At 48.7% G+C, this 19369-nt stretch overlaps 2 protein-coding genes across 6 annotated transcripts in view; one reads left to right on the top strand and one right to left on the bottom strand.

Moving 5' to 3' along the window:
• Positions 1 to 19369, bottom strand: part of GSN (gelsolin) — a 64848-nt gene that overhangs the window by 40241 nt on the left and 5238 nt on the right. For 3 of the 5 annotated variants that reach the window (XM_009188152.3, XM_009188150.2, XM_009188151.2), the window contains exon 2: positions 10838 to 10928. The exons of 1 other annotated variant lie outside the window; for it this stretch is intronic. Coding sequence is in view for 1 of the 4 variants with exons in the window: in XM_003911288.3 (XP_003911337.1) it covers positions 6213 to 6254 (42 nt within the window). In the remaining 3 variants the exon portion in view is untranslated. Of the gene's footprint in view, positions 1 to 6212; positions 6313 to 10837; positions 10929 to 19369 lie in introns of those variants that run through there. One more of the 5 variants, XM_003911288.3, reaches the window with a different exon arrangement.
• Positions 10349 to 10841, top strand: LOC103878113 (putative uncharacterized protein GSN-AS1). The gene is given in 2 exon segments (XM_017949589.1): positions 10349 to 10360; positions 10362 to 10841. Coding segments are annotated over 2 exon segments (492 nt in total).

Below are 19369 nucleotides of genomic sequence, written 5' to 3'. Positions count from 1 at the left end.
AGGGACGAATCTGGACAGAGCCCAAATCCCTACCACCAGGGAACTTGTGCCAGTGGCACCTTCCGTGGCATTGCAATTTCCTCCTCTGTAAAATAGGGTGAAGATTCCAACCTGGTGGGGTGTCTAGTAGGACTGAAGGAGCCCCTGGCACTGTGCTTGGCACACAGCAGGTATTCAGTAAGCATAACTAGTCCAAAGACGACCCCCAGCATGTGTCCAGACCCTATACACACATATAGCTTACTGGCCCCTATACCTGCCCTACACCTACCTCATACCCACCCCTCTACCTCTGTGTCTTTGCATCCAAAGCAAGGGAGACAGGGAAGGTTCCAAACAAGGCTGGTACCAGGGATGGCGATGCATCTCAGGAGAGGGCCTCAAGCCAACAACTATTGAGCCAGCCTTGTTACCCAATCCCCTCCATGAGACTCCTTATGACACCCCCTCCCCTCCTCTCTGTCTTCGCCTGTTCTGCCCCACCCAAGAGAACAAGGGCTCTTGGCTGAGCATGGTGGCTCATGCCTGTAATCCCAGAACTTTGGGAGGCCAAGGCAGGAGGATGGCTTATACCCAGTAGTTTGAGAACAGCCTGGGAAACAGAGCGAGACCCTGTCTCTACAAAAAATTTAAAAATTAGCCAGGCATGATGGCATACACCAGCAGTCCTAGCTACTGGGGAGGCTGAGGTGGGAGGATCACTTGAACCTGGGAGGTCGAGGCTACAGTAAGTTATGATTGTGCCACTGCACTCCAGCCTGGGCGACAGAGCAAGACTCCATCTCAAAAAAAAAAAAACAAAAAAACTCCAGTGGGGAGATATATCAGAGAATAGCTGTTCCTCCGTATCCACGGGGGATCAGTTGGTTCCAGGACCTCCCTCAGATACCAAAATCTGCAGATGCTGTATATATAAAATGGCATAGGATTTTATATATTGGTATATTTTATATACAGTATTTGCACACAACCTACATATATCCTCCCATGTATTATACTTTAATCTCTCTAGATTACTTATAAAACCTAATACAATGTAATTGCTATTTACATAGTTGTTATACTGTAGTTGTTACATAAAAATATAAATGTAAATTTCTATGTAACAATAAACTATGTCAATAGTTGTTACACTGTACTGTTTTTAAAGTTTGTATTATTTTTACTGTTGTTTGTTATTTTTTACTTTTATTTTTTTTAATATTTCTGATCTGTGGTTGGTTGAATCCACGAATGAGGATACAGAGGGCACAAGGTAGCAGATATGTGGAATGAACAAGTCTGGAGAGCTCATGCCTGTAGTCCCAGCACTTTGGGAGGCTGAGGAGGGACCATCGCTTGAGCCCCAGAGTTCAAGACCAACCTGGGCAACATAGTGAGACCCTGTCTCTCTCTATATTAAAAATAACAAAGATAAAAATTTCAAAATAAAAAAGAGCACTAACGTGCAACACAAGGACTATAGGGAATAAGTTGTACTGTATTTTGGGATTCATGCTAAATGAGCAGATTTTATTAGGTCAGTGCAAAAATAATTGTGGTTTTTGTCATTGAAAGTAATGGCAAAAATCACAATTACTTCTATGCCAACAGAGATGGGTATGTTCATTTGCTTCACTATAGTAACCTTTTTACTGTGTATATGTATTCCATAACATCATGTTATATACCTTAAGTATATACAATAACTTGTATTTTTTTAAAAAGAGAAACTCCAAATAGCATGATTAGAGATTCTTCACAATTTATCTAAAACTTTTGACTACAATAGAACCATCAGAGATACAAAGATATTTTTATGGCTACTCATCCTTTTAACTCTAATAGGTTTTATTTAAAGTACTTTCCCCTCCTTTAACCCAAACAGAGGTACAGTACTGGAATGCTTTTCTTCCTTCCCCAGCTTACAGGATAATCATAGCCAGCTGGAAGATTTAAACAAGATCCAGCACCTAGAATACAGTCCCTGGCATGAAGTTGGGCTCCCATGTGGGTGCTGCCTTCTGTGCCCGGGTGTGCTTTAGGCCTCACCTCCGTCCAGGCACCTGCCCAGTCACCAGCACTGTCCTCCAAGTCCCTGTCCATGTGGGAGCTTCTGGAACCCTCTGGGATACCCTTGGAGGCAGGACCCAACCACAGTCATCCCACCAAGACCAGAGCAGAGACCAAGCTCACCTCCTCCCCACTTTACACCCACTTCTCACCCCCACACTCCAGCCACTGTCCTGGTTTGGTGTCCCCATCTTTTCCCTGGGATCATGACATCAGCTCCCTCACTCCCTTAAACCCTCCCTGCACTGGGCCCATCACCCATACAGATTGCATCATCCCTTCCATGGACCTCAGTGCAGACAGAAAGAAGTCAGGACTCCTGAGTTCGGTCCTCTATGATCTGGGGCCCACAAGCCCTTGCAGTCTCATTGCCCACTAACCCCCCAACAACATCCCCTGTGCCATCGCCTCTATACACCCTCATCTGCCTGCTCCGGGAGACCAAGGTCTAGCCTTGGCTCTGCCTCCCTGTGTGACCTTGGGTAAGTTCTTTGCCTCTCTGGGTCTGTCTCCTCATCGGGCTACTGGGGCTTTGTGTAAATGAGACAAGATGAGGTAGTGAGTGCCAGGTGCCAAGAGGCTCAAGAAACGTTAGCCTGCAATCCACGGCCTCCTGTCTAGCACATCCACCCCCTCCTACGGCAGCTGTTAGCAATCTACTTCTTCAACTTTAACAGCAGCAGGTTCTCACTCTCTCTCCTAAGCTCTGGAATGCAGACGTGCTCACAGCCAGCACCAGCAGGCAGGGAGGGGAGCAGAGGGAAGACAGCTTAGAGGAAAATTACCCAGCCTTCGCCCCAGCCTTCGCCCCAGCCAACGCCGGTGCTCACAGCTATCTCAGAGAGGGAATCTGGGGGCCTGGCAACCCCTTCCTGAGCCGGGGGCTTGGCCCCAAGCCTTGATCCCTGTCTGAGCTGGTGGGATGGCAGGGGTTACTCTGGCCACCACTGCTCTGGGGCACTCCCACTTTTTGGCATCCAAAGAGACAGGGAGGAGGAGGGAGGAAAAAGAAAACCAGACAGGCCTTTGTGAGGAGGAGAAAGTTGGTTCCTGCCATTGCTTGCTGGGGCCCCAGGCACCAACATAATGCAGGATCCCCAGTGACAAAGGGTCCCACAGTGGCTGAGAGCCTGCCCAGTTGCCATAGCTCAAGTCTCAAATCCTGAGTACCATGTCTCTGCATCATAGAGTTTGTCATGCCCAGTGTCACATACCCTGTAACTGTGCCACCTACCAGGCCCTGCGTTCCTCTTGCTTTGTCCCGTGTGTCTCCCTTGTAGTGGCATCTCATGCCTCTTACACCCTGGGTCATGCTTCATGCACCATGTCATGTCTGTTTTGTGACAGACTGTACCATGCACTCAATGGATTCCCCCCGCCTCAGTCTCCCAAAGTGCTGGGATTATAGGCTGAGCCACCTCGCCTGGCCTGCATTCTGTCTCTCTGAAGATCCAGACCTGTGTTCATTCCATCTCCCAGATCCCCTCTCTGAGATGCCTGTGAGTCCATCACACAAGGTCCTACCCCTTAGAAGTATGTGCCATTAACCTTGTCCTGGATCTATGAATTGTGTTGTCCCTTGCTTGATGATTCACATCAGGAAGGGGACAGGATGATATTTAGGGAGGACAGGCTCTGGGATGGACTCCCAGCCCTATCAACTATCATCTATGTGAGCCTGCAAAAGTGACTTCCCGTCTCAGTGCCTGTTTCTTCAGTTATAAAATGGAACTGATACTCACATTCACTGAGGATTAAAGTAGGTAATGCATGTAAGATGCTTAGTCTAGAAGCTGGCACACAGTGAGTGCTTTAAAATGTTTGCTAGGCCTGTGCCAACCGTGCCTGGGCATCTGTTATGTCCTGTGCCCTGCGTACCAGCCTCCCACGTACCCAGCTCCTCGGGTGCGTCAGACACTGTGCACATTAGTGAAATTCAACAACCCCCTACAGGGAGGGTAGGATTATTCCCTCTCATGCAGAGGAGTAATCGAAGGGCAATAATTTGCATGAGGCCACAGGGCCAGCTGGAATGAACACAGGTCTGGATCTTCGGAGAGACAGAAAGCAGGCCAGGCGAGGTGGCTCACATCTAACATACCAGCACTTTGGGAGGCTGAGGCGGGGGGAATCCATTGAGTTCAGGAGTTCAAGATCAGCCTGGGCATCACCACAAGTCCCCATCTACAAAAAATACAAAAATTAGCCAGGTGTGATGGCGTGTGCCTGTGGTCCCAGCTACTCAGGAGGCTGAGGTGGGAGGATCACTTGAGCCCAGGAAGTTGAGGCTGCAGTGAGCAGAGATCACGCCACTGCACTCCAGCCTAGCAATCCAGCCTAGGCGACGAAACGAGAACAATAAAACAACAAAGAGACAGAAAGCAGATACGTGGTCAGCTATGGGGTGTGCGTAGAGACGGACGTAAGCATGAGGGATCCTTTTGGGGATGATGAAAATCTTCTCAACTGAATTGTGATGATGGCTGCATAACTCTATAAATTTACTAAACATTGTTGAATTGAGTGAATTATGTGTATGTAAATTATATGTAAATTTACTCCAATAAATCATGTAAATTATATTTCAATAAAGCTGTTTTTTCTTTAGGAAAAAAAAAAAAAAGCCCAAGCGCTTCCAGTGCACTATTCTGCGAAAGCATTCTGCAAGAGAAGGGCGCTCCCTGCGGGTCAGTGAAGTTCAACCAGAGGCCAAGCTGCTCTGAGGCCCAGCTGGGAGCAGGTTTGAGCCCAGCGGTTCCCTAACACCTCTGTGGACCAGGTGTGCAGCAGGATCAACCCAGGGAGCTCAGGAAACAATAGATTCACAGGCCCCACCCCCAGCCTCTGAGTCTGTAGGTCTAGGGTGGGGCCTGGGAACCTGTGATTCTGAGGCTCAGCCAGGACTGGGCCCACATCTTCCTTTCACATTTGGGGAAACTGAGGTTAGCCAGGAGACGGGCCTGGTCAGACCTAGTTGATCAAACGGTGGGAGAGCCAGGGCTAGAATTAGAGCCCTTTCCTCTTCTCCTCTCTCCATTCCCTCCGCCTCCCTCCCACTCCTCCCCCGTCCTCAGCCTCCCAGTGACTCAGGGCTCTGAGTCACCCAGAGGCCCCACAGAGGAAACTTCTTAGGAAAAACAATCGCCAAACAAAGCTTTCCCTGATCTGGGGAACAGAATAGGCCCAGGGGGGCCAAGAGAGGGAGGGGAGGGAGAACACAGGGTGGAGTCGGAGGCTCCAAGACTTGGAGACTTGGAGTCTCAGCCACTCCCTTGTGTGGGGCCCTAGATAGGGATGTCCCCACAATGCACGTCCCCACCTGCAAATAACACCTCCTATGCTATTAGATGCCCATTGTGATGAGGCCACATGATGAGTACTTTATAAGCATTGTCTTGTTGAATCCTCCCCAAAACCCATAGCTGGCATTGATTCCTTTTATAGATGGAGGAACAAAGGCTCAGAGAGGTTCAGCCCAGGGTTACACCATTAGGAACCCAGGGCTGTCTGACTCTGAAGTCCGAAGTCTGACTCTCACTTCTACACACCTTTAAAAAATACCTACTGCACACAGTGGCATGAAGATCAGCTCTCATCAGACAGGTAAGGAGAATGATGGCCACAGTGGCTGTTCAATCACAAACTGTCTCCTTTCTTTCTCTGTGTCAGGCCCTGCCTTGGGACTTCCTGACCCAGTGGGCACACAAACAGGAACACCAATAGTCATTCAAGTAGCTGTGGGCCCTGGGAGCACAAAGGAGGGAGCACCCACGCCCGAGGGAGCCACGGAGGAGGGGCATTGGAGCAGAGCCTTGGAGGACAAATGGAGTTTCCTCTTTGGGGAGGTAGGAACAACAGAAGCAAAGGCTCAGGGCTATGGCCCGCACAGGGAAGCATAAACAGTTTGAAGAGGCATGGCTGGGGTTGAGACAGTGGATACCTGGGGGAGAAGGGGTCTGACTGCTATGGAGTCCTGGCCTGATCCGAGGCACTGAGGATTTTTAAGCAGGGAGAGAATAGGATCGGAACTGGTTTCATCTCTGCAGAGGGCCTGGCTGGTGGTTGAACTAACAGTCAGGAGTGGGACTTCCCCTTGGGTCTCCCTGGCATCCCTCCTCTGAGCTGGCTTCGGGGACCATCCCAGATCCCGTGCTACTCACCCACGGGTCAGAACTGCCCCCGAGGGCTTCTTCCTCGGCCATCACTAGGCTGGGGGGAGCTATGTGGGCCTCTCCTGACACAGGCCAACCTAATCATCTCAGCCTATAAATAGGACTCAGGATTAGTCTGGAAATAGCTGTGCCAAGCCAACTCCACAGGCATCACGGGCACGCACAGTTCCGGAAATGGTTCTTCTCCTCAACACAATTAAAACCCAACACTTCCTCAGGAAACTATTGTTCACACTCTGCTTTGCTTCCTTAAGCACGAAGTAGTCGGTTTTGGGGGAAGAACCTGCCTGCTTACTGCTGATTAGTGGGGGTATGCTTTGTGGAGAGGAGGCCCTTTTCCTGCTTCTCCTTCTCTGAGGACCTGAGGGAGCCACTACCACTCTCTGGGCCTCAGTTTCCCCAAATGTAAACTAGGGAGGTGGGACACGATGCCATTTTTAACTTACCAGGATTTCAAAAATTAGAATTGTAATAAACATGTGAGCAGGGAGAAAGGAACAGGTCCAGGGCCTGCCACGGAGGGGCTGAGTGGCCTCGGATGAGCCACTGTTCCTCTCTGGGCCCCAGATTACTCAGCTGTAAAATGAAGGTGCTGGGGGATGATGTCCAAGGTCAACAATTTTTTTTAATTTCATTTTTTTGTTTAGTACTTTTGAGAACCCAGCCAGCTGGCCAACCTATGCCAGCCTTGTGCTGAGTGCTGGGGATATAGGGACAAATAAAACCCAGTCCAGGCCTCTGTGTGCCCAGCCCTGTGCCGGATCCTAGAGTGTAACAGCATGTCCAGTCCCCTCAGTGTCCCACTAGAGGCTTTCTTTGGGGCTGCTGGGGACATCTTGTTTCTAGTTGAGAATTCAGATTTACGTCCAAAGACAAGAACTCCCTGAGGGGCAGATTACAACATGGACTGAGCTATTACAATCGACAAGGACACAAAGCTAACACAGCCATCGTTATACACCAGCCATGTGCTAAGGACTTGATTTCCCCATTGTTTAATCATCACCAACTCTATTATCACCCCCATTTCACAGATGTGGAAACTGAGGCTGAGAGGAGTACGGGACTTGTCCAAGGGCACAGAGCAAGTCAGGGCTACAGTGATGTTTCAGGCCCAGACCTGTTTGCCTCTGGAGCCCAGGGTTTAACACACCCCAGTGCTGCTGTGAAAGGGCTCTGGACAGCTCAGGCTGGCCGGCCAATGCGGGGATAACAGAACAGGGGCATGGAACAGAAAGGGGCATTGAGGATGTTGCTGTGTGTGTGCGGTGGGGGGAGTGACAAGGCTTCAGCAATGGTGCTCATTCTCTCCAACCAGCTCCCAGCGCTGCCGTCCTCTGATCCACCCTCCACTCTGCCTGCCATGGACTGATTGTTCTGAAATCCCATGGATCAAGCCACTCCTCAGCTGAAGACCTGTCCATGATTCCCTGGTACCCAGAGGATAGAAACCCAGTATTTAAAACCTCTCTGACCAGGTCTTCCGGTCAGCTCCCCACCTCAACCCTCACACTCCTGCTCACTAGCCCCCAGGCATAGTGGGCTCCTCCAGCGGCCAAGCCTTCGCCTATGGGGCCTTCCTGCCTGGAATGCCCAACTCCCCCTTCTCAGCCTTGTTTGACTCTCAAGTAGGAAAGGCACTCTTTGGCTCCCTGAGCCCTTTGGCACTTATCACAGAGCACTGTGGGCGTTAACTGCCACTGTCTCCGTCTTGGATTAGAGTGGATATCCAAGGGCCGGGTGGTGTCTGATTCACCTCCCTCTCCAGTGCAGCAGCTCAGCAAGGGCTGACCGGGTAAACTAAAAAATGCAAAGAGCCGAAAGAATTCTGGGAAAGTACACGTTTCCCAGGACTGCCCAGTGACAAGCCCCATACTGAGGCACAGCATCAGGACACCCTGCTGTGGAAGAACCAAAAATTGCACCCTCACGGCTTATCAGGATGGTCCTTGTGTCTGTCTCTTTCAAGGGTTCTGATAATGAAATCTGGGCAAGTCACCCTCCTGCTTTAAAACTTCCAATGGTTCCCAGAGGTCTAGCATAAAATCCAAACTCAAGAGCCCACATAACCTAGATGCTGCCTGGCCCCCAGGTCCTCCTCTTGCCATGCCCCCTCCCTGGCCAGCCTCCCTCACTTCTTTCAGTTCTTCAAGGACTCCCCCACACTAAAGCCTTACCCAGACTGCCTCTCCGCCTGGGGAGCTCCTCCGTTCCCTGCTCACTCAGCCACCTCCCTCTCCCTCTTCAGGTCTCACCTTTTAGGGGAGGCTTCCCTGATCTGTCCAGATAAGACCTCACCACTCCCACCCAATCCCACACGCTCCCATAACCCGATCGTTTCCTTCACAGCAAGAATTAATCTTTGGTGTAAATAATGATCTACCGGAAGACCCATGAGGAATGGGAAGGTCTTGTTTTTTGCTGATTCTCAAACACCCAGCTCAGAGGCTAAATATCTCTCAAATGAATGAAGATATGAATGGATGAATGAATGAATGAATGAACCTATATACATATATCAAGACAAGAAGGTGGGCAGAATCCTAGGGAACACTGAGGCAGAAAAAACAGGGCCCTGGGCCGGGCATCGTGGCTCACACCTGTAATCCCAGCAGTTTGGGAGGCCAAGGTGGGCAGATCACTTGAGGTCAGGAGTTTGAGACCAGCCTGGCCAATGTGGTAAAACCCTGTCTCTACTAAAAACACAAACATTAGCCAGGTGTGGTGGCATACGCCTGTAGTCATAGCTACTTGAGAGGCTGAGGCAGGAGAATCATTTGTACCTGGGAGGAGGAGGTTGTAGTGAGCTGAGATCATGCCACTGCACTCCAGCCTGGGCACCACAGCAAGACTCCGTCTCAAAAAAAAAAAAAAAAAAAAGAAAGAAAGAAAGAAAAAGAAAAACAGGGCCCTAACTAAAAAAGACAGGAGGAAAAACAGGGCCCTAACTAAAAAGAGAGGAGGGGCTGTAACCGAAAAAAAACCAGGGCCCTAACTAAAAAAGTCAGGAGGATAAACAGGGCCCTAACTAAAAAGACAGGAGGAAATAAACCAGACAGTGCAGCCTCCCAGAAGCAAAAGGAGGGAGTTTCTAGAACTGCACTAGAGACTGGTACATGGAATCCTGAGGAAAGCACTAGATTGGGCATTGAGGAGGTCACTGGGGCCTCCGTGATTGAACCAAGGTTCCGTGGAGGTCGGCACAGGGCTGCTACATTGCAGGGGGCAGAGGAGTAAAGGGGAGTGAATAAGCAAAGCTCTCAGGTGATGGGTGCTCAGCTGGGCCTATGCCAGCCTGGCCCTGCGGGGTCTATGGAAGACAGGGCCCCTGTGTCACAGTTACCAAAAGCATCAACAGGGCATAACATTCTTTTTGTTGACAGATCACTTTGAGGTAACTTGGCTTTTGGAGTTGTCAGGGCTCAGTCTCAAAGGCAGGCGCATCAGAGCCAAGACTCGGCCCTCAATTCCTCCAATTAGGGCAGCACTAGGGCCACCTCTTTGTCACCAAAACCTTTGGGTAGCAGCTGATGGGGTGAGTCACCTTTCTGGGCCCAGCAGGCCTTTCGGGAATCACTGGCTTTTGGGGTACAACATCCTGGGGACCATCAAAAAGCCCTTTCACCTGAGCTTTGGGAATGAGGAACCGCTCCGGCTGTGGGCGGCTCGTGTCACCATCTGGAAGCCAGCTGGGCCACAGCAGACGTGTAAGTCCTGTGTGCATTCATCCCCTTCTCCTTTTGGCAGAAAAGGGATGGTGTGGGCTGGAGAGGTGTTTTCCTGGGTTCTTGCACAATTGCTAATTAGAAATTCACTTTTGTTTGGGTGTTGGAAGCTGGGCGATTCCCCCTAGTAGCGATCCTTCCTGTCTCACTGGTCACAAAGCCCTTTGGCATCTACGAGCTCACTGGGTCCACAGAGCAGCTTTGTTAGGTGGGTGGGGGAGACCAAGGCACCCGTCTTACAGATGGAAAAACCGAGGCTGCAGCTGGGAGGTGAGCCAGTCTCCTGGCTTCCAGCCCAGGACTCTGCACTCCTCCCCCCACCTCCCCGCCTACTTCAGCAGGTCACCTGTGAATTTGATAGTCAGGTGGGCCCCACCCTGCCAGCTGGCCCCAGTGGGCATGACTCATCCGACTTCCCCATGACTCACACGCCTCGGGTGCTCCTCCTCTGGTCAACAAGTCTGGAGACTTGGCAAATGGACCCCCATTTTTCTCACCTCTCCAAAGCCTCTGGGAAGAATTCCTGCACCTCCTCTTTATGGGGACTCTATTCTTCTACAGAAGAGCCACCAAGGCCTTGAGAGGGAAAGCCACTCTCCTAAAGTCACACAGCAAGCAGGCAGCACAGCCAGGGTGGGAGCCAGGCATCCGGGCACTGAGCCCAGTCCCTGCCTCCTCCCCACAAGATCACTCTCGCCTGACCTCCCTCTCAAGGGCAGGAAAGGAGCAGAGACGCACTCTGAGCCTTATTGGGAAGACCTCAGGGACTCCCACTGAATCCACTGCGGCTACAGTGGCTGCTTCCACCACTGAAGTCCCCTCCAGGCTTCCCTGGGCAGCCAGGGCGGGGTTTAACAGGAGGACAGGTGTCTGCATTGCTCTACCTACCTAACAGGGCTGTGCAGGGTGAAGAGCGCTGCTCTGTGGGAAGGCACCCGAACCAAGGCCGAAGCACTGGACAAAGAGCTATGAGCACCACCTGTAAAAAAAGGGCACAAGAATGTCAGCCTCAGGGGGAGTTCAAGGTTATCTGGTCAAATCCCTATTTGATGTTTCAACTCCTTTCCTCCCCTCCACCAGGGGTCACACAATCAGTACTTGCACACATCCTGCAACAGGGCACTCACTACCTGCCAAGGCTGCAAGACCTGCTGCTGGAGGGTTTGGCTGGGTAAAAGAATTTTCCTAAGGACGCACTAAAATCTCTCTCTTCTTATGCCTTGTACCTGCTGGTACTAGCTCTGCCTCCTTCTGGGTCAGCCAGAACAGGTCTGTCCCCCTCTTTCCTGATGGCTCTTTGGAGATTTGAAGATAGTGATCCTGGGCCCCTCAAGTCTTCTACAAAGTATGCACCCCCTTTCCTCCAGCTCTTCCTGAGACCAGGGTTTCTGGTTCGCTCACCCTGTTCCCTGATCTGCTCCAGATGAACTCTGTCCCTACTGACAGGACAAGACCCAGAATTAGACAATCAGACAAGCTCTACCCAGGGCAGGGCGAGCAGGACTCTCACCTCCTTCATTACAGATATCATGCTTCTATTAATTCAGCCTAAAATCCCATTCACATTTAAGGTAGTCCTATTGCATGGCTGAATTCAGTTTACAGTCAACCTCAGAGTTGTACTTTAGGACTCTGGAGTTATATAAACTGGGCCCTGACTTAACTGTGTAAGTTGAGCAAGCTACATCACTTCTCCGAGTCTCAGTCGCCTTCTCTGTTCAAGAGGGATAATATTAGAACCTACAATGAGATCAAGCATGTTCAGGGTTTTGCACAAGGCATATGTTTACTCTAATGATTACCCTGATTATTAATAACTAAATTTCTAAGTCTTTTGCCTGCAAATTGTATCTTTCTCATCCTGCACATGTGCGGTTTGGGGACCCACCCTGTTGATTTGTCATATTCGCAGCTCTGTGCCTCAGCATCACTCTATTACTGTTCTAATGCACTACAGCTGAGCAAGACTACATTATCAATGTCTGGTGACAGGACTTTCTCTCCCTCCAGGCTGTCAGCTCCTCAGAGGCAAGGATTCTGTCTGCTTCACCTCTGAAGCTTCAGCATGGCATGTGCCCAGCAAATGGCAGGGCCAGTGGACATATGCTAGATGAGTGGATGAAGGACCACCCCACATCAGCTCATCGTGGAGTATGCAGCTCAGTCCCCCCGCCTCTCAGGGACAACTTGGATCTTCACCCTTCCTCGCCACTAAGAATTCCAGTCAGCTACATTCAGAGGAAAGCTGAGCAAACTGGCTCCTGCCCACACTGGAAAATTTCTCTGCCTAAACCAGCTTCCCCAAGCCGAGGGGAAGGTCCAAGATCCCGAAGGTGGCAGGGCCATGCAGGCTCCTGGGATTAAGACACAAACAAGCCCTGTTCTCAGGCCGACAGTAAATGATCCAGACAGTCTTGATGACTTGTGCATTGTGACTGACACGGGATACAGCCACGGAAGTGGAGTCACGGTACCCAAAACCAGAGACATCAGAGGCAGACACTTATCTGGGCTGCAGGACCTGGTGCCCACTTCTGTGGGCCTTTCTCAAAGACTATGGCAGAAACTTCCTGGTTCCAAGGGACGGGCCAAAGCAGAGTTGGGTTTTGTTTGTTCCGGCAAATAACTAATGACCTCCCGCACTATGTCAACTCTGTGTGAGGATGAGCCTTTCGAATCCAGCTCCACTTCTTTCTACACACCCCAAATTGCACTCTCATCCTCAGATGCATATTGCAGTTCTGCATTTGTTCCCAAGTGCAACCTGCTCCTTCCCAACTGCACCTCATCTCAGCAAACAGCACTACCATCCACCATCCACCATCCACCCAGTGGACCAGTCCAGACACCAGGCTCTCACCCTCCTCAACACACCACCTCACCCCTTTGCTCTGTCACTCTCCCCTCCAATGTATCACCATGTCTTGCTAGTTCAACCCCTGACTGCCTCCAGAGTGTCACCCCTTCTCTCCACCTCAATGCCAACATCTTGGTCCATAACCCCATCACCTCTCGCCTGCATGACTGCAGAACCTTCCTAACTGATCCTCCTGCATCCTCTCCCTCCTACAATGCATCCTCCTCAGAGCAAGCCCAGACCATGCCACTCCTCTGCCCAGACTCTACCATGGCTCCACTGTGGCCCCAGATAAAGTCCAAGATCCTTAACAAACCTCTCCACATTCTTCATGACCTGTCCCCTTCAACTCCTTCAGCCTCAGCCCTCATGGCTTCCTGTCTTCCACTATACCCCACCAGGCTCCAGCCAGATGCAACGGCACTCTGTTCCTGAGTCCTCCATGTAGTTTCCGCACAGACCTCCACACCCACTAGTCTTCCCAGTCACACTCTACAGTCTATTTGCAAGTCAGCCTCCCCAGTTGCTCCCATGTATCCCAGAGCCTGGCCTAGGGCTGGGACCACCGCAGCTCAAGATTTACCAAAGTAAGAAACTATGACTCGCATGCGTGCACACGTGTGTAACATACGTGCACATGCACACACACATTCGTAGAGCCGGCTAAGAGTGCAGATGCTGCCATCTACGGGCAAGAAAAGCATTACACCCTTCCTAAGATTCAGACACACCCCAGGAGCCTCCAAGCTCTCAGACTCAGCAGGGTTTAGAATTAGCCTCAGCTAACTCCAAGTTGGTCTGTTTTCCATTTTGGACCTTAAGGCTGCAGCAGTTTAAAAACAAAGTCGGCAAAACCACTGACTCTAGTCCACCGCCCACACACTCCAGATGGAGCCATAAAGAGAAGGGTTGCGTTCCAGCACTCACAATCCCAGCCCGGGGCTCTCACTACGTGCCTGTTTGCTGAATCATATCTTAGGGCATAGGAACAGAAGATGCCTTCCAATAGTCTCAGCTGTGGAAAGGCCAGCCTTTGGGGAGAGAGCTCGCCTGGTGAAAGTGTGCAAGCCACCACGGAACCCTGTCTGTCTACGTGGCTAAAAAGGAGCTTTCCGCTCTGGAGGTGGGATCGGGGGAGGCTGGAGCAGAGCATTTTTCTCTCCTAAAGGACTGCTCCCAGTTCATTGGAAGGGCCTTCAGACCTGATGGGAGTAACATGATATCTGTCCATTAATGCCATAAGGGTTCGAATGGCCACCCTTAATAACCATAGTTATCATTTTCTGTGCCTCTTCCAAGTGTTAAACTCTGTAGGCATCATGTCTCATTGTCGCAATAACTCTACCAGGCAGCAATCTTTGTCCTCATTTTGCAAAGCTAGGACACAAGCTCAGAGAGGTGAAGTAATGTGCTCAGGGTCACACAGCTAAGATGTCTGGGCAGTTCCCACCAATGCAGGCTGCCTCCCCTACGTCTTAACCTCACTATATTTCAAAGCTGTAAGGCTAGGCCTCTTGCTCACTAGAAAAACAAACAAACAAACAAAAAACATGCAAATCTTCGGGTACTCTAGCTCATGGGCCAGCAAAGTTTTTCTGTAAAAGGCCAGACCGTAAATATTTTAGGCTTCATAGGCTACACACCCTCTCTGTTGCATATTTTTCCTTGTTTGTTCGTTATTGTTGTTTTTTAACAGCACTTTAAAACTATAAAACCATTCTTAGCTTAGAGGCATACAAAAACAGACTGGGGCCTCCCCAGGGCTGTAGTTTGCATCCATAAATACAAAGAGAATAATGTTTATAATCACAAATACAAAAACTTCTGGTGAAAAGGTTGATCAAATGCTAGCTGTATTTCTCCCCTTCCAATGGCTTTCCACTGAGTCACTCTCTCTCCTAAAGAAGGACCCTACTTTGCTCCATAATTAAGCAGCAAAGTATTTCAGGGGCTGTTCAGATTCTAGAAACTCATAGCTGCAGATAAAATAGATAAGCCAGATATCGAAGACAAGACATTACAAGATCTGGGCTCCAGACTCAACTCTGTTACTGTGACTGGCTCTTTAGCCCTGAAACAAGGGACTTGCCTCTTAAGCCCCTTTTCTCATAAGTATTGATTCTACATGAATAATAGATTGATTTCAAATCTTACAACTGAAAATGTGATCCCTGGACCAGCGACATCAGCATCACCAGAAATGCAGAGCCTCAGGCCCCACCCAGACTTGTGGAACCAGAATCTGCATTTTAACAAAAGCCCCAGGTGATCTTAGAATGCTCTAGAACATATTTTCTGTCCATCTGAAACACAGTCCACAAAATCTTTGTTAGCAACGAGGAGAGAAAGGGTCTACAGACCTCTTTCATGATGTCATGGTATTAAGTCCCTGACCTAACGCACGTACCAGTGACTTCATAAAGCACTCCACTCTAAGACCAATTGACAGACCAAGATCTACCACCGGATCTTAAAGTAAAACCTTAGCCAGGCAGAAAGTAGACCTAGGGGAACAGGAGAAGGTGCTATTCCCCATATTATGGAGTGCGGCGGGGAATAGGTTAGAGAGAGAAATGACTTACCCAAGACCACGCAGCCAAGACAAACTAAGTGGGCATGACCACCACCAGGTTTCTTAATCTTCCTTAGTCAGGCCTTAGGTTTCATGAGAACTGAAATCATTTCGGTTTGGTAGAGCAGCAATGAGAGGGCTTGCTGTTGGCTTTGAGAAATTCACTTGCTCTCTCAGGGCACAAGTATCTGTAGCCATGAAGTGAGCGGGTAGAGCCAGGCGATTCGTAAGGCCCTGCCATAAAAGTCATGTTCTGGAACGTTTTGAGATGAGGAGGCAGTCAGGAGGGGTGCCCTATGCCAAGGGTCACCACAGTCACACCAAAGTCTCTGGGGGATGGGACCTCAGAGCCAAGTCCTTCAGTCCTTTGTGAGGAGGCTGAGGAGGGACCTGGTGTGGGCCCTAGTCATGCATCCCCTTGGGGCCACCTCAGCTGGTCACCACAGGCTGGCATGCATGCTAAGGATGTAGCCCATTTTACAGATGAGGAAAATACGTCCTCAAGAGGGCCTAGGGCTTCTTACCAAAGCAAAGAATTTTTCCCTTCAGCTGACAACAGTGCAAGGGTACCCTGTATTCAGAAAACCTAACATGTGAACACACAGATGCGTGCAAATAGTTGATCTGGGAATAATCAGGCTCTTTATAAATTGCACATTCTATTTTACCGACAGATTCGTTACAAAAAGGATTCATTCTGGGCTTTGATGGCGAGGCTCCCAGTGCAATGCCTCTCACACTTGAATCTGCACACGAATTCCATGGGGATCTTGTGAAAATCTGGATTTGGATTCGGTAGGCCCAAGGTGGATAGGGTTGCCAGATAAAACACGAGATGCCCAGTTAAATCTAAATGTCAGAAAGACATTAAGATGTCTTGGTATAATTATGCCCCAAACCCTCCTCGCTGTACTCATGCTTAATTGGCACGCTGTTTGTTATTTGCTAAATAAGGCAACCCTAAAGGTGGAGCCTGAAATCCCACATTTCTGAAAAGCTCAAAGATGAAGCCTTAGTGCATTTAAAATGCAATGTAAATCTATGAAAACTATGTTTAAGCAACTATGAATTTTATGGTCTTTTTTTAAAGACCACTGAACAGGCTAGGCAGGCATCTCTCACCTTCTAAAAGAGCATAGAAAGAATTCTGGCTGCCACTGGAACTGGGAACTTGCCTTCCAAAAGAAACAGGTACTGTGGTGGGAGGGGAGGTGGAAGGGGGATGGGTACAGGCCAGCCCACAAAAGCCCATTTTACCTCCATTCTAAACAACACAGTTCCGCTGGACGACCACTTCTTGAACTGAAGCTTAGGACGCCAAGAAATACGGCCGTTTCTTTTCTGAGTCCATGAAATGGGAAGGATCTGTCCCTACCTGCTTCCTTCCCAGGGCTCTTTGGAGTCAGATGAGATAATACAAATTCCCAGCATCCATATGATTGCACTGGCCAAGCATCGTGTTAGATACTTTGTAGAATTCTGTGAAGTGAGTATTGAAGCCCTAACTGTATAGTTGAGAAAAATGAAACTCAGTGAGGTGATGTCCTCAAGGTCTTATGGCAAGTGCAAAACATAAACCAGAAGGAAAACCAAGTTCTCTCCGCTTCTTCGGCCTGGCAACCTAACTTGTTAGGCTTTACTGCTGCTGAATTGTTCAAGTGTATTTGCCAAATGAATGAATGAAATGTAACGTTTCAGGAAAATGGTCGCTGTACTCTATAACAAGACAGCTGAGCTTTTTATAACCAGCTTCAGATGCTCCTAAAGAATGCTGCCACTCTCACGGTTGGCTGGTAGGAATAAGGACTACTGTAACCCTTATGAGTAGAAATTTAGCATGACACAGATTCTTCACTTGGCCAAACTTTAGCCAGGCTTCTGAACCTTCTCCTCGGCCCACCTGTGCACTTCCTTGTAAAATCCAGTTTTAGCAAAAGAACCCTGCTAAGTCTGTTTAGCCAGAACCCCTCTTCCTTGATATCTGATCGGGCTCCTCATCCTCCACCATGCTCCCAGTGATGTTTGAATCACCCTGGTTTGTCTTCATCAATACTTTTGTTAGGTTGGTTTAGCAAGAATATCCCTTATTCCTGAGCTTCCTGTTAGTAATTTTCCATCTGCTGACCCCTACCCTGCTCCGCAGCCAGCAATTCCCACGCGCCCCTGCTGTATTAGGAGTTGAGTCCAAACTCTCTCCCTCACTGTAGGACCCTGTTGCAGTGGTCCCTATACCCAAGGCGATGGTCCTGAATAAAGACTTCCTTACTGTGTTTTAACAAGTATCACTGAATTTTTTTTTAACAAGAAAAAGCTACAAAATGTGTCATTTTGACTCAGGAACTCCATTTCTAGGGCTCTCTTCTAGGAAATAATAAAAGAAGAACACACACAAAAATTATGCACTAGGTTGTTCACTGCAGTATTGTTCATAAACTGCCTAAATGTTTCATAATTGAGGATCGTTAAGGGAACATGGTATATGCATACCAAAGATAGAATAATAGTAAGTGACGAAAACTCAGGTGGGCATTTATTTCCACTATAACAAAAAAAAGTAGGAGGCAAGTCCCTTGTTTCAGGGCTAAAGAGCCAGTGACTGTAACACGGTCCAGCCTACAGTCCAGATCTTTTAATGTCTTATCTTTGATATCTGACTTATCTGTCTATTTCATCCGCAGCTATGAGTTTCTAGAATCTGAACAGCCCTTGAAATACTTTGCTGCTTAATTGTGAAGCAAAGTAGGGTCCTCTAGGAGAGAGAGATTCAGTAGAAAGCCGTGAAAGGGGCAGAAATACAGCTAGCATTTGATAAACCTTTTCGCCAGAAGTTTTCATACTTGAGATTATAAACATTATTTTCTCTGTATCTATGGAAGCAAACTACAGCCCTGGGGAGCCCCAGTCTTGGTTCTTCGGGGTGATCTTGGGCAAATTCTGTCTCTCTGAGCCTTTTTGTTAATAAATAAAAAGCATTATTTCATTTTTTAATCCCCTGCACTATTGGAATAAAAGATTTAAATTAGAATAAATATTTATCTACTTAGGTATAGTATGCTTTTAAAACTTTTAAAAATTAAATTTAAAAAGAATCCTTAATAACATGAGAAAAATATTTATGATATAATGTTGAGAAAAAACAAAGTCAGAACAGAAAATTATAAATACATGATAACCACAACTGTGTGGGGGTAAAAAAGAAAATGCACTGAAAATATCAGGAAGGAAGGACACCCAGATGTTGGCAGTGGTTTTCTCTGATTAGTTATGAACACTTCTTTTTTTATATATACTTTTTTATTTTCTAAATTTTCTATCACAAGTGTAATAGAAATAATAAGGGGGGGCGGTGAAGGTCCTTGGAGGTAGGGAGAAAAAAGTACATATGCCACCCACACCATCAACGCACACCCACAAAGTTAACTAGTATTTACTTAGTATCCACCAAAACCCAGCCCAGCCACAGCCTCTGTAATAGGAAAATTAAGGGCCAAGCCCCACCCTGAAGGCTCACATATGTCAAATATATATACTTTGCTTGGCAAATAAGTCTGGCCCCGATGATATTCTTATTGAGGTTGGAAAGTAACAGGACTGTTTGCTTAGCCAGCTCAGCAGAATAAAACGAATCCATTCCCACTGGTGTGACCCTTCTCGGGAGTTCCCTGTGAGGCTCCATGGCTTAAAGCCTTTCTGGATCACTCTTGGGAAGAGCTGATTTCAGGGGTACTTTATAGCCCAGGAAGAAAACTGTTCTCATCCCTTAACCCAAGCACTGCATGCAAGAGGTGAAGAGGCACCCTGTGAGGCAGAGCAAGCAAGGGACGAGGGAGGAGCAGGAGGGCCTGGGAAGGAACCTGACAGGCCATGTGTGGCCCCTGGGGACCCCTGGGCAAGGATGCTCTCGTCTCCAGGCCTGAGTTTCCTCACTGGTAAAATGGGTTACATAATGACAACCCCCTTTGGGAGGCCGAGGCGGGCGGATCACAAGGTC

The sequence above is a fragment of the Papio anubis genome, chromosome 13, assembly GCF_008728515.1.
Source record: "Papio anubis isolate 15944 chromosome 13, Panubis1.0, whole genome shotgun sequence".
Taxonomy (NCBI): Eukaryota; Metazoa; Chordata; class Mammalia; order Primates; family Cercopithecidae; genus Papio; species Papio anubis.
The sequence above is the reverse complement of the archived record's forward strand: the minus strand, read 5'-3'. Positions and strand labels throughout refer to the sequence as shown.